General features: G+C 36.0%; 1 protein-coding gene across 17 annotated transcripts in view; it reads left to right on the top strand.

Moving 5' to 3' along the window:
- Nucleotides 1-13,577, top strand: part of MBD5 (methyl-CpG binding domain protein 5) — a 417,388-nt gene that overhangs the window by 382,880 nt on the left and 20,931 nt on the right. For 15 of the 17 annotated variants that reach the window (XM_081241898.1, XM_081241891.1, XM_081241901.1 and 12 more), the window contains 3 exons: nt 3,817-4,842; nt 6,454-6,662; nt 9,940-11,148. In XM_081241898.1, the coding sequence (XP_081098024.1) occupies nt 3,817-4,842; nt 6,454-6,662; nt 9,940-11,148 (2,444 nt within the window). The remainder of the gene's footprint in view (nt 1-3,816; nt 4,843-6,453; nt 6,663-9,939; nt 11,149-13,577) is intronic. The other 2 variants (XM_081241896.1, XM_081241895.1) reach the window with 1 other exon arrangement.

Here is a 13,577-nt window from a genome sequence, read left to right as displayed (position 1 = left end):
AGATTAAGTGCTTCAGAAATAAGCAATTTCCAGTTTCCCTCCTGCCATAAAAATTCACGATCCTCTTTCAATGACCCCAAGCATTAATGAGTTGACTTTAAGAATTCAGAGTACTTTGGGATGGATGTCTTCCTCCATAAGATTATTTTAACTCCCCAGCACACCTGGGAGTCTTCTAAAGTAACTTGACATCTTTCAGCCATCTCCTTTCCAGCATCCCTTATCTCCTGGCATTGGACCAATCATACCCTACAGAGTCAGTTTTCACTTTTCTCCACAAATGGGTGGTATTCTCTCCTCCACATACACACTTGCCACACACACACACAGCATCAAGTGATCTGATTCCTAGAAGTTGAATGCAAGTTTTACGATCTTAATAGATTGATTCAACCAACATTTTTTGAATGCCAACCACGTGTCAGAGACTCTTAGGTCTTGGAAATACAGAGGGAAATAAGACATGATCCTTGCCTTTAATGGTTTAGAAAGATGATTTTAAATTTCTTCACTGCTTGTCTAAGGCAGCAGGTTTAACCATGGGTGAGAGGGCTTGGGTGTGTAGGAAAGCAGCATACAATATTTTCAGTCATATTTCTTTATTCTGAGGATACATTACCCTCCATACACTTTATTATCTCCTTGCCTTTTTAAAAAATTACTTTGCTTCTGCTTAGAAGCCTTTTCTATCTCCTTTTCCACTCTCAAATCCCAGATCAAATGTTACCACTTGCTTAGTTTTTCCTGACACCTTCAGTTTTACAATTGTCCCCTTGTTATATACCTGCTGTTGTTCCTGGCATATTGCCTTGTAGTTATACTAGATACATGAAAAGAGCTTTAAAATTTCCTGGTTTGTAATAAGCTCTCAAAAAATGTATATTTGAGAGAGACAGGGAGATCTGTGTGTTTATCACATTGCCTAAACCCTGAGTTCCTTAAAGAAAGGGCAGGATGTTGTGTTGTTGTTGTTTATTTGTTTGTATCACCATTTCTACCCTTTTGTTCAGTAGAGTGTACTTGATTGTTGAATTGGTGTGTTGAAAATTAGAGAAAATAAAAAATATGCCTGATCCGCATATTACCCTTAAGAAGCTTGTGGTATTCACCCCCTTCTTGTTTGTAATGCAAAAATAGACCCAGAGTATCTATGTTTTCTTTATTGTCATTCCTCAAGCATATTTAGATGGAGAATTTTTAGAATAATGTCCCCAAATGACTACTTTCATGAATCCTCAATATGGATGTTTCTCTCTTACAAAATAAAGATAAAAGAATAATAACCTCTGCAGAAATCCTTCATCTACAAAGCCTTGTCATATACACACTAGAGTATTTTGAAAATATACTCTGACTGTGATTAAAGGAATGGGTGATCTGTACATTTAAATATGCCATTATTATTTAACAGATAGGGAAAAAAGCCATAGATAGTGATTACTAGTAAATAAGAGTTTTTATTAGCTTGTTTAAAAAGATGGATTCCAAACGCAAATAATCACATACCTATTTAACGGAAATAGCAGAAAGATTTAAGAAGCAATAAAATGTTTAAGGTGTTGATTGTTTTATTACAAATCTGAATTAATATTTAAAGAATTGTATACCATATGCCTACTTCGGCATTTTATCTCCTTTAAATGAAACGCTGAGAGCTTAAAAAAAAAAAAAGACCACAACACCTAGGAAAAATTACAAAGTCGTGCTATAGAGATATATATGTTGGATATGCTGATTTATACTTACTACTATTACCATGTCATCACAACTAACTGCAGCTACTAATGTCAATAATAATGATGACAATAACTCCTTTTATTTGTATACTTTTACACATTGCAAGCCTTTCACTTACCTATTTTTGAGTCTCACAACAATCATGCCAATGAGTTTCCTTAGGAAAAATTCAAAGGTAGGAAAGTTTCATATGCAGGAAGATGTCCATCCATGTGTTATATATAATGAAGAAAAAATCAAAATATAAATGCCAAACTTTATTGGATCAATAATATGATCAATCCATATGCTACATGGTTAAAAATATTAGTATGGAGTTTTTATGTCAGAAAGGAAAAATTATTGTGTTAGTCTGTTAGGAGGAAACAAGAATAATATATAGTTATATTTGTACTACTATTACAACTATGGAAACATTTCTGTGTATTTGAACAAGGCCTCAAAGGTAACGTGGTCAAATATAAAGTTTGTTATTATGGCATATAGCACAGCAGTAAAGTGTTTGAATTATTTTAGATTTTCAGTAACACTGGTACTGTTCATAATAACATATACATGTTTAATATTTTAATAAATTAAGTGTATGTGCTTATAATATTTGCCAAATGCATGTATTAAATAAAACAATGCATTTCTTTAGGGTAAGACGTTTTTCCAAAAAATGATTGTAGTTTCCTTCAACAGAATGTGATTCTCACCCTCCCCACCCCACCCCTTGTGCATCTGGATCACCAGGGGTGATTTCAAAGAATACTACTGCCCAGGCTGTACCCCAAGAGATGAGTTTTCAGCTGGTCTTGGATAGGGTCCAGACATTGGTTTGTTTGTTTGTTTTTAAGTTCTCTAGGTAATTATTTTGTGTAGCTTGGATTGATAACAACTAAAACAATTATAATACACAACTGAAATTTTATTATTAAATTCCCTGAATTTAATATACATTACTTTAATATACATTAAAATATACATCTTTAGCATACATAAGACTTTCAAGGTTAAGAATGCTATTTGGGTGAAGACTGGTCTGATTTAAGGAATCATGAGTATAAAGTATCTTTATGCTATTAGAATGACAAAGATTTAAAAATAATGATAAAACACAGTGTTGGTGAGAAAAATGAGCACTGCCTACATTGTTTATAGAAATATAAATTGAATATATATTGATCAGCTTCACTGGAGGCAGTCTGACAATGTGTATCCAGAGCTTTAAAAATATGTAAATGCTTTGTCCCTGGAATTCCACTTTTAAGAATTTTTACTTAGAAAATAATTGAGCATATTGGCAAAGATGAGTTAATAAGAATGTTTATCATAGTGTTGCTTGAAATAGTAAAAGATTGTAAACAATCGAAATATCCACAACAATGGATTGAATAAATTTTGGTATATCCATACATGATACTAGTAAAATGGATCTATAGTTAACATGAAAGGATATTCACAATATATTGATAAATGAAAAAAAGTTGCAAAGCAATATGATTCCATTTTTGTTAAAAAATATATGTAACATGTATATGTATGTCTGCATATGTGTATACATATAGGTGGGAAAAGCGCAGAAAAGTATACACTAAAATATTAATAGTTATCTACATAGGTACTTTTTATTTTCTGTTTTGTATTCTCATGCATATTCTATTTGGGGTTTTTTTTCCACTAAAAGAAAGTACTGGTATTATAAATATAGAACAAAAACTTTTTTTTAAATGTAAAAATATATTTTGAAAAATGAAGCATTGTTACTTTTATCTACCCAATTGAATGGACTACAACACAGCTTCCCCCATTTTCACCTTGTCTGGTTGTGAAAAACAAAATATTTGATAGTTAGAAACAGGTATTGCTTAAAGTACTAAGCTTCTTCAATATATTCATGTTCAAAGTAGGTCAAGAAGTATGAAGTCAAACTAGTTTCATTAACATGTCAAATCATCTCTAACTACAGTTTATCTGGTTAGAATCTACAGAGAGGACATGTAACATATTAATTGAAATGTATCTTGATGTATTTTTATAGAGTTGTCTTCCTTAACATCCATAATTAATAAGTGGGTTTTTTTCCCTTTATTTTAGGCGGTTCAGGACCATCATCCTCCATAGCCATAGCTGGCACCAACCACCCTGCCATCACAAAGACAACATCTGTCCTTCAAGACGGCGTCATAGTCACCACCGCAGCTGGAAACCCACTGCAGAGTCAGCTGCCCATTGGGAGTGATTTTCCTTTTGTTGGCCAGGAGCACGCACTTCATTTTCCATCCAACAGCACTTCAAACAACCATCTTCCACACCCCTTGAACCCCAGCCTCCTCAGTTCTCTACCTATCTCTTTGCCAGTGAATCAACAGCATCTCCTAAACCAGAATCTATTAAATATCCTCCAGCCTTCAGCAGGAGAAGGCAAGTCTGAGATCAACCTCCACCCTTTAGGTTTTCTCAACCCGAATGTAAACGCTGCTTTAGCTTTTCTCTCCAGTGACATGGATGGGCAGGTATTGCAGCCTGTTCACTTTCAACTCTTAGCAGCCCTGCTTCAGAACCAAGCCCACGCAGCTGCCATGCTTCCCCTGCCATCTTTCAATCTGACCATCTCAGATCTTTTGCAACAGCAAAATACCCCTTTACCCTCATTAACACAGATGACAGCCCCACCAGACCATTTGCCAAGCAATCAGTCAGAGAACAGCCGAGCTGAGACCCTTTTAACCAGCCCCCTGGGGAACCCTTTACCGAGCTTTGCAGGCAGTGACACTACTTTTAACCCCCTGTTCCTCCCAGCTGTCACTGGGGCCTCAGGATTAATGGCCTTGAATCCCCAGCTGTTGGGAGGTGTCCTGAACTCGGCATCGGCCAACACCGCTAACCATCCAGAGGTTTCCATAGCAACTTCTTCCCAGGCAACCACTACCACAACCACTACATCATCAGCAGTGGCAGCACTGACTGTCTCAACACTTGGTGGGACAGCAGTGGTGTCAATGGCAGAAACATTGCTGAATATATCTAATAATGCTGGGAATACACCTGGTCCAGCTAAACTGAACAGTAACTCTGTGGTGCCACAGCTACTTAACCCTCTACTGGGGACAGGTCTGCTTGGTAAGTTAAATTTTTTCACAAATTTTTACAAAAGAAACGTTTTTCTAATTCATTTTCTCCTTTTTAAAAAAACTCCATTTTGTCACACTATTTTTAAAAATGTTTTTGTTATGTCACAGCTTGCTTAAGGAACTAAATATAATAACACCCACACACAACCATAGTTATACAAACATGAAAATGACTTCTTCCTTTTCCCCTATTCTAGCAATACTAAATATCATTTTAATCTGCTTTCTCTTCTAATTTTGATGCCACCTAAACCTAACCTACCCATCATTCTCTTAAGCCAAGTAGTCTTATTTTTCAAATAATTAAAACACAGGTGCACCTTAAAAATAACATTTATTTGAATTTTAGTTGGTGTGGCATCACAGGGTTAGTATGAGCAGCTGCACTGTGGATGAAAATGGATTGAGGAAGTGTTTTTCCATGTGATCCCTAAATAAACAAAACTAAATGCTTATCCAGCAAAATAAGAAACAAGGCATAATAGCATTCAAAGTTAAAGTTTGCCCAAGTTCAAGGAAACAGAAGGCCCCAATAGCTACTGCTAGGTTTTCTCAAACAGTATTATTCTTTAGAACTTTGTGGCTTAAAAACAAAATGCTTTATGTAGATTATCTTATCTCAAAAAATTTAGAAAATAATTTCAAGTATATTCAACTGTTTGATGTGAGTAATTGTAATATAAAGTACAGAGATAATGTCCATAAAGTCTGGAAACATAGGCAAATATGCATGATATTGTCAAGGGTATCTTCAGTATCTTAAAAAATATATGTTTCCAGATTTCATGGACACCTTTACAAAAAAGTTTAATCAGTTCTATTTGGCAGTCAAATCAATGTAGTTAAGTAACCTACAAAGCATTACAGATTTACAGATTTCAAGCTATAGGGCAATTTCTATGATGTTATCCTCAAAATAATTTCAGTGTAAATTCAAAACAAGTTAATTTTGAATTTTGAATATAAATGTAGTTATTAACTAATCCTATCTGAGTATATAATATTTATTTTTAATGACTGTGACAATGAATCCTTTTGTATTATTAGCTTTCTTTACAATTTTAGTTTTAGGTAACCAAAATACATATTTTGTATAAAAAAATACATATTAAAACAAAATACATATTTCTAGACCAAATCTGATTTTATTTGATGGTATTTATTGATGACTGTGGCTTGAGAACTAAATTTTGTAAACAGGCCTGATCAGACCCACTTGTTTTAACTATCTTGTCAAATACTTATGCTTGCTAAAGCAGTTAGGACTAATTTTAACTTTTAATTGTAGTTGCTCTAACAAAAATGGTTTCAAGGAATTCTGTAACACTGAAGATCAATATATAAGTATTGGCTAGTGGATAGACCAAAGACTTAACTCGTCTCTCCATGATACAAAATCAAAACACTAATTATGAAAGATTAAATTAAATAATAAAACTACTCTTTCCTTACCACTTAGTAAGACTTTGAGGAGAAAAAGAAAAAAGAATTACCATGTAAGTCTAGTTTTTAGTTTTTGTTTTAGGAATCCTCAACAAAGATAGGCATAGGACCTCCAAAGAATCACACTGACTTATATTTTATGTTTTTCAAACTATAGGTGACATGTCCTCAATAAACAGTACTTTGAATAACCATCAACTGACTCATCTACAGTCGCTGTTAAACAACAATCAGATGTTTCCTCCAAATCAGCAACAGCAGCAGCTTCTTCAGGGGTACCAGAATCTCCAGGCTTTTCAAGGACAGTCCACAATTCCTTGCCCAGCTAACAATAACCCCATGGCTTGTCTGTTTCAGAACTTTCAGGTACTCTCCTTCCCTGGGTTACTTTAGTAGAAAACAATATTTACTACTTGTTTTACTTAATTGGGGGGGAAGAGACGAAAGAACCTAGTTATGTACCTTTTCACCTTTACTTACTATTATTTCTCAATAATGAATATTGTTAAACATTCCAGTTTTTTGTGTGAAGCATTTTATTTTGTCTGAAGCATACCACTGGTCCTTTTGGAGCTGTTTGTTAGTGAAAACTGATCATGTTACCCTGTTAAACCCTTTTGTGGTTTTACATTGCTCCCATGATTAATATCCACATCCTTAACATGCTTACCCTGCCTCACTCTCCAGCCCCAGCTCTCACCATTCTCTCCCTGGCTTCAGCCACATGGTCTTCTTTTAGTTCTACAAACTGAATAAATTCGTGGTAGATTAAGGAGCTGGATGGAAAGAGTAACGCTAAATAAATACATGAAAAAAATATAGAAGATTTAAAAATAATCTTGGGGTAGAGAAGGCTCTTTCAGCAAGACACAAAACCAGGAAGTCAAAAAGAAAAGAGGTAACAGAATTGAATACATAAAACTTTAAAATCTGTTTGACCAAAGGTATTCTAAACAAAATTCAAGACAGGTGGCAACCTGGCAGAAAATACTTGCATAATAATAGCAAATAATTGCCATTCATAATATTTTTAAAGCCCATACAAATTAGGAAGAAAAAAGATAATTGATTAGAAAAATGAGCAATAGAAATGAACAGACAATTCAGAGAAAATTAAATAATAATTAGTAATAAACATGAAAAGAATAATCAGAGTTATATAAATTACAACAGTACTATGTTCATCAGATTGATGATATCCCTTGCTGACAGAGGCGTGGGAAAATGGATTCTTTCAGATATATTGTTGGTCTGATTGTATGCTGATATAGTCCTTTTGGAGGGTAATTTGATAGTTCAGCAGTTAAAAAAAATATATATATATATATATTTACATATACATATATACACACACCTCCTTTGACCCAGAAGTTCAACTTTTATGTATCTATTTTAGAGAAATCTTCAAATGTGAACAAAAGGGCACAGTCTAGAATGTTCATCACAACTTGATTTGTGGCGTCAAAAATTAGAAACCACTTAAGCAACCATCAGGAGGGAAATAGTAAAATATGTTATGCTATATCCATCTATCTAGTAGTTTACAAGATTAGGTAGATTTATATAATCTGATATACAAGATCCACAAGATTACAGAGCTCCAATACTGTAGTATTATAGAACAGTACTAAAATACAATACCATTTATGTCAAAGAAAGAAATAAGGCAGGAAGAAAGGAAGGAATGGAAGAAAGAAGGGAGACTAGATATACACCTACACACCTTAAGGTATTAAAAACAAGTCTGCAGGGATGCACTAGAACATTGATTACTTCTGAGAAAGAAATGGCATCAGAGTGGCATGCAAAAATACAGATTTGGGTGGGGAAGAGATGAAAGCTTTTCTCTTTTTTGACAATGAGAAAATGTTCATATATGTCTTATATAATAAAAGAATTCAGAAGGAAAGAGGACGTGCTCAACCATATCACTGAGTAAATAGGTAGATAAAGCCTGAAGGGACTCCATTAGATTTAGCAGTAAGAGCATCACCAGTGACTTGGTGGAATGCAGTTTTGGTGGAGTTGTGGGAGCAGGAACCAGACTGCAATGAATGTAAGGATGAGAAAAGAAAGAGTATGGATTACTCTTTCAAAAACTTAACTATGAAGAACATACGAGAAACAAGGTAGTGCCCCAAGGTGGGCGTAGGTTGAATGCAAACTTTTAAAATATGGAAGCCATGCACATAGGTGAATGCTAAAGGAAAGAGACAAAAAAAAAGTGGAAGAGATTGAACATAAAGAAGAGAAGGGGTAACAGATAAGGCAAGATCCCTGAGGAGAGGCTTGGGATCCAGAGCATGAATGGAGGACGACTCTCAGAGAGTAGAAGGGGCTCCTCTTACACTGGGAAGCAGAACAGGATCAGGGACACATATATTGCAGAGAAGTGTGTGCTGCCAGAAGGCAGGGAATAGCAGAGTATAAGAATTATGAGAATTCTTAACCTGTGAACTTCATTATCTCTAAGTAAGGTCATTTACTAAGAATACTGTGGGATATAGTATAGCAGCTGGCTTGAGGAAGTGGATAAATATCTGAATAGTTGTGAGAGGGAGTGATACCTAACCAGAGAATCATAGGATTGATGGGAACGTAAGCCCCCAGCTGTGGTTGGAAGCCATAAGTTCCTGTGGATAGATACTCAGCATCCTCACTGTACATATAGATATATAAGGTAGGGAGTTAAATTAATCCGAGATTGGGATTTTATCTGATAGGTGTAGACAAGGGGAGAATGGCATGAGAGTAGTTATGTGCTGATAGATCCCAGGTTCTGGTTTAGTAGGAAAGGATATAAAGACAGGAAGGGAGTGATCATTGTGGGGGAAAAATCCTAAGTATCAAGGGTCTATAGCAGCAATTCTTAGCTGAGGTTGGTGAAATTAGAATAACCTGTGGACTTTTTCAAATTGTACTCATCATTCCTGTCCTGAGTATTGATATTCTTCCCTGGTGGGCATTCCCTCCCTTCACCTCTTCCCAATTAAGCATCACCTCTGTAGCGAGCCATTGTCACTGTTGGCAGCATGGGGGTGTCCCTCAGGCAGTGGCCTGGTAAGGTTCAAGAGTAGGCATTACTACCCTATTTAAAGACTTCAAAAATTTGTTGTCATATCAGAAATAGTTTATTGTTAAGAAAAGGGTATATGTATTTTGTTTTGTTTTATCTTATATTGTATTTCACTTACATCAGTAGAAATATCAGTGAGTTAGAAATCATTTTTAAATCTGCTTTCCTTTTTAATTTGAGCAGTGCTGGTGACAGACTTGTTTCTCTCTTTGAATTCCAAGTTGCAAAACCTGTAATGACACTAAAAACATGGAGTCATCACCTGGAAACATTTTGTATCCAACCACCTCAACTTTAATTTTCCTAGAGAGTGTTTAGTAATGATGATTTTTTTTTTAATCTGTTACATGTTTTAATCAAAGAAACAGTACCCAAATATAATCAAGACATAAGCCTTTCTATACAGAGTGACTTTTAATTTCATTTTTGAGTCTTGTTCTTTCTTTATATTGCCTTCCTTGTTATATTTGTTTGTCTTCTGGTAAATCTTAAAATTATGGTCTTTCTCTTTAAGGACTTGAATATTTTTTTCTCTCTCTCTCACTGCTTCCTGTCTATTTCTTTAAGGTGAGAATGCAGGAAGATGCAGCTCTCCTAAACAAAAGAATAAGCACTCAGCCGGGGCTCACAGCACTTCCCGAAAATCCAAACACTACACTTCCACCTTTCCAAGATACATCTTGTGAGTTGCAATCGCGGATTGACCCATCTCTTGGTCAACAGGTGAAGGATGGCCTCATTGTGGGTGGCCAAGGTGATGCTTCCATAGATGCTATTTACAAAGCAGTTGTTGATGCAGCCAGCAAAGGAATGCAGGTTGTCATCACCACTGCAGTCAACAGTACAACTCAGATCAGCCCCATTCCAGCTCTGAGTGCCATGAGTGCCTTCACTGCTTCAATTGGTGACCCATTAAGTCTCCCCAGTGCTGTCAGTGCGGTCATTCATGGACGAAACATGGGCAGTGTTGATCATGATGGTAGGCTGAGAAGTATAAGAGGGTCTCGGCTGCCCAGCAATCTGGACCATGGGAAAAACTCAAACGAAGGAGATGGGTTTGAATATTTCAAGTCGGCAAGTTGCCACACATCTAAAAAACAGTGGGATGGGGAGCAAAGCCCTGGAGGGGAGCGAAACAGGTGGAAGTGTGAGGAATTTTTAGATCATCCAGGCCATATCCACAATAGTCCTTGTCACGAAAGACTCAACAATGTCTCTACACTGCCATTTCTGCCTGGGGAACAGCACCCAATACTGTTACCATCAAGAAACTGTCAAGGGGATAAAATTCTGGAGGAAAATTTCAGGTATAATAACTACAAAAGAACTATGATGAGTTTTAAGGAGAGACTAGAGAACACTGTGGAAAGATGTACACACATCAATGGGAACAGACCTCGACAGAGTCGGGGCTTTGGAGAGCTGCTGAGCACCACAAAGCAAGACCTGGTCCTAGAGGAGCAATCTCCGAGCTCCTCAAATAGTTTGGAAAGTTCTCTGGTCAAAGACTACATCCATTACAATGGAGACTTTAATGCCAAAAGCATTAACGGGTGTGTACCTAGCCCTTCAGACGCTAAAAGCATTAGTAGTGAAGATGACCTAAGGAATCCAGACTCCCCCTCTTCAAATGAATTGATACATTATAGGCCAAGGACGTTCAACGTTGGCGACTTGGTCTGGGGCCAAATCAAAGGACTGACTTCCTGGCCTGGAAAATTAGTAAGAGAAGACGACGTTCACAGTTCTTGTCAACAAAGCCCCGAGGAAGGGAAGGTATACCAATCTTTATCCATTGTCAAATACTAACCTTTGTTCAGATATCAATTATTATTTTTTGTTATCATCACTTTGGATTCTTCATGACTCATTGAGGTCTCACAAACTTCTGGAGCATAAGATGAAGAGGGGATTGTTGTAGTCACCAAAATGTCGTATCATCAAGGGGTGAGTTGTGAAGCATTCGTAGATCCCACTAGGGCTCAGGGTGGCTCTAAGCCAGGAACCAGATTTCCAGAATTCTGTTAACTTTGCCTTCCTTCCTTGCATGTACCTAATTCTTCATTCATACACAGAGAATGAAGGCAAATGGCAATGATGGGAGAAAAAAAAATATGGTGGTTGCTGGAAACCAGCAGTGTGGCAGAGGTAGGGGTCCTCCCAGGAAACCAGCAGTGTGGCAGAGGTAGGGGTCCTCCCAGGCAGCAGGAAGTGCCAGGGGACTGCATCTCTCCCGTATGCTGATATGTGACACATAGAGCTGGCAAGAGGGTAAAATTGGGGTGGAGTTGCAGCCATTTCTGGAAGCAGCAGGTAACATCTGAGTTCAGAATGGAGTCTCCTTTCAGGAAACGTTCTGGGTCTTTATAACATATGGAAATGTTTAAACCCATAGTCTGGTTCTACTTAACACAATCTGATCACATAAATTAAATGAAAACTTCTCCATGAAACTACCATTCAATTTAGAGGAAATTAGTAGGAGTCTTCTGAGCTTCTTTTCCCCCCTCACAATTGGTACAATTGACTCACTAGGCAAGAAATATGCAGAATGTTTAAAGTAGATAGAAAAATTTATATCCGAGCAGGAGGAGATAATAATGTACATTCCCCACATATGATGAAGAAACATGTAATTTTTCATCTCCTTAGGAAATAAAAATTCCTCTTACAGGTATATATTATTCTCTTAAAGAGTATATTGTATAAAGCTCTTTCAACTCTGCTCAAACCTCCACTGGCATTTAGGTTTCATGGCAAAGGAAACCAAAAGCATTCTTTCCAGCACCATAAAAAGATTGTCTTTCTCCAAATGACCAGGAGGTCCTTTAACCCGTCGCTTATAATGCCTAATATATACTTGTCAAGATACACTCTGGACATAATGTTTCTACCTTTGATAAGAAAATGAATTCCATACTTCTATTCACAAAACATTTTATTCTCTAATCTCTCTGAGACCAGACAATCATTCTTTAGGTTGATAAACCTAAATATTTTTGACAGTTTATTCAAAATATAATTAGAAACAGCAAAACTGGGCTTTTATGATATAAACGGAACTGCTACACATACAAGATGTAGACATTAAACTGTTTTATAATCTCTGTGCAAATGAAACCAAGTCTTTTTTGTGTGCCATTTTACCAAAAAAAGCTTAACTAAGGAAAAGATTATGGCCTCCCTTTCCTGGAAACATTCTTCCTGTCCTAAATGCCTTGTCTAAATATCTTTTTATGTCCTCAGGAGAATAAAGGCATGTACTTTCAACACATTTCACATTAAACAGTGGTCCTAATCTTCTGCTTAGTCTGTGTTAGCAAATTCCTGAGATTTGAGTTCCTCACTGATGTTTAAGGAGATGCACTTTAAAAAAAAATCATTATCTAAGAGTCCAAGAAACATTTATTTTACTTTATTTAAATAATCAACTGATTTTCAGTCACTATAAAAGTGTTTCAAAAATCCAGATTCTTCTTCTTTATTATAGACAATAGGTGGATTCCTAATAGAGAGCATAAAATTGTTTCTGTAAATTCAAATATCCCCCTTCCCATTGGCTGACATTGTAATTTTGCATTCTCAAAACTTTGATATCAAAATCTTGATATCATGATACACTAAAAATACTTCCGGTAAATCAGAAAAAGTAATTGAAAGCAAACATTTAGAGGTGAAAAACTGAAAATTTATAATAAAATATTAATGATAACACATGAAATATTTATCTGTCATTAAAAAGCAAGGTATAAGAGCCTTAAAAGCTCTAGGGCACTTAACATTTTAAAAAACCTCTGGTCTTTTCAGGACCTACCTCACTTTTGCACATAAAAAAACAAAGTGCCATTTCACAAACGCTTTTTTCCCCCTATAGTTCACCAAACAAAGGAAGGGCTTCCTCATACCTTATTTAATGATGCCCAGCTAGCCATACCCTGTTCTCAGTTGATAATACCAAGAAAGGTGAAATTTCAAACACAGATCTCTCTGACTTCAAGCCACATGTCCTCTGCCTGATGTCTTGGTGATCCTGGTCCACCTAGAAAAGATTAAACTATAGTTAATATCTGTGTAAGACAAAGCATGATCTATTTGAAAAGATCTCCTGTAAAACATGTTTTACAGTAAAATTGGTTTAAAATTGTGAACGAATTATGATGTAAATTTTATTTACATAGAACTCCTTAGTCCTCACAATTTTGGAT

The sequence above is a fragment of the Mesoplodon bidens genome, assembly GCF_964165515.1.
Source record: "Mesoplodon bidens genome assembly, chromosome: 8".
Lineage (NCBI taxonomy): Eukaryota > Metazoa > Chordata > Mammalia > Artiodactyla > Ziphiidae > Mesoplodon > Mesoplodon bidens.
The sequence above is the reverse complement of the archived record's forward strand: the minus strand, read 5'-3'. Positions and strand labels throughout refer to the sequence as shown.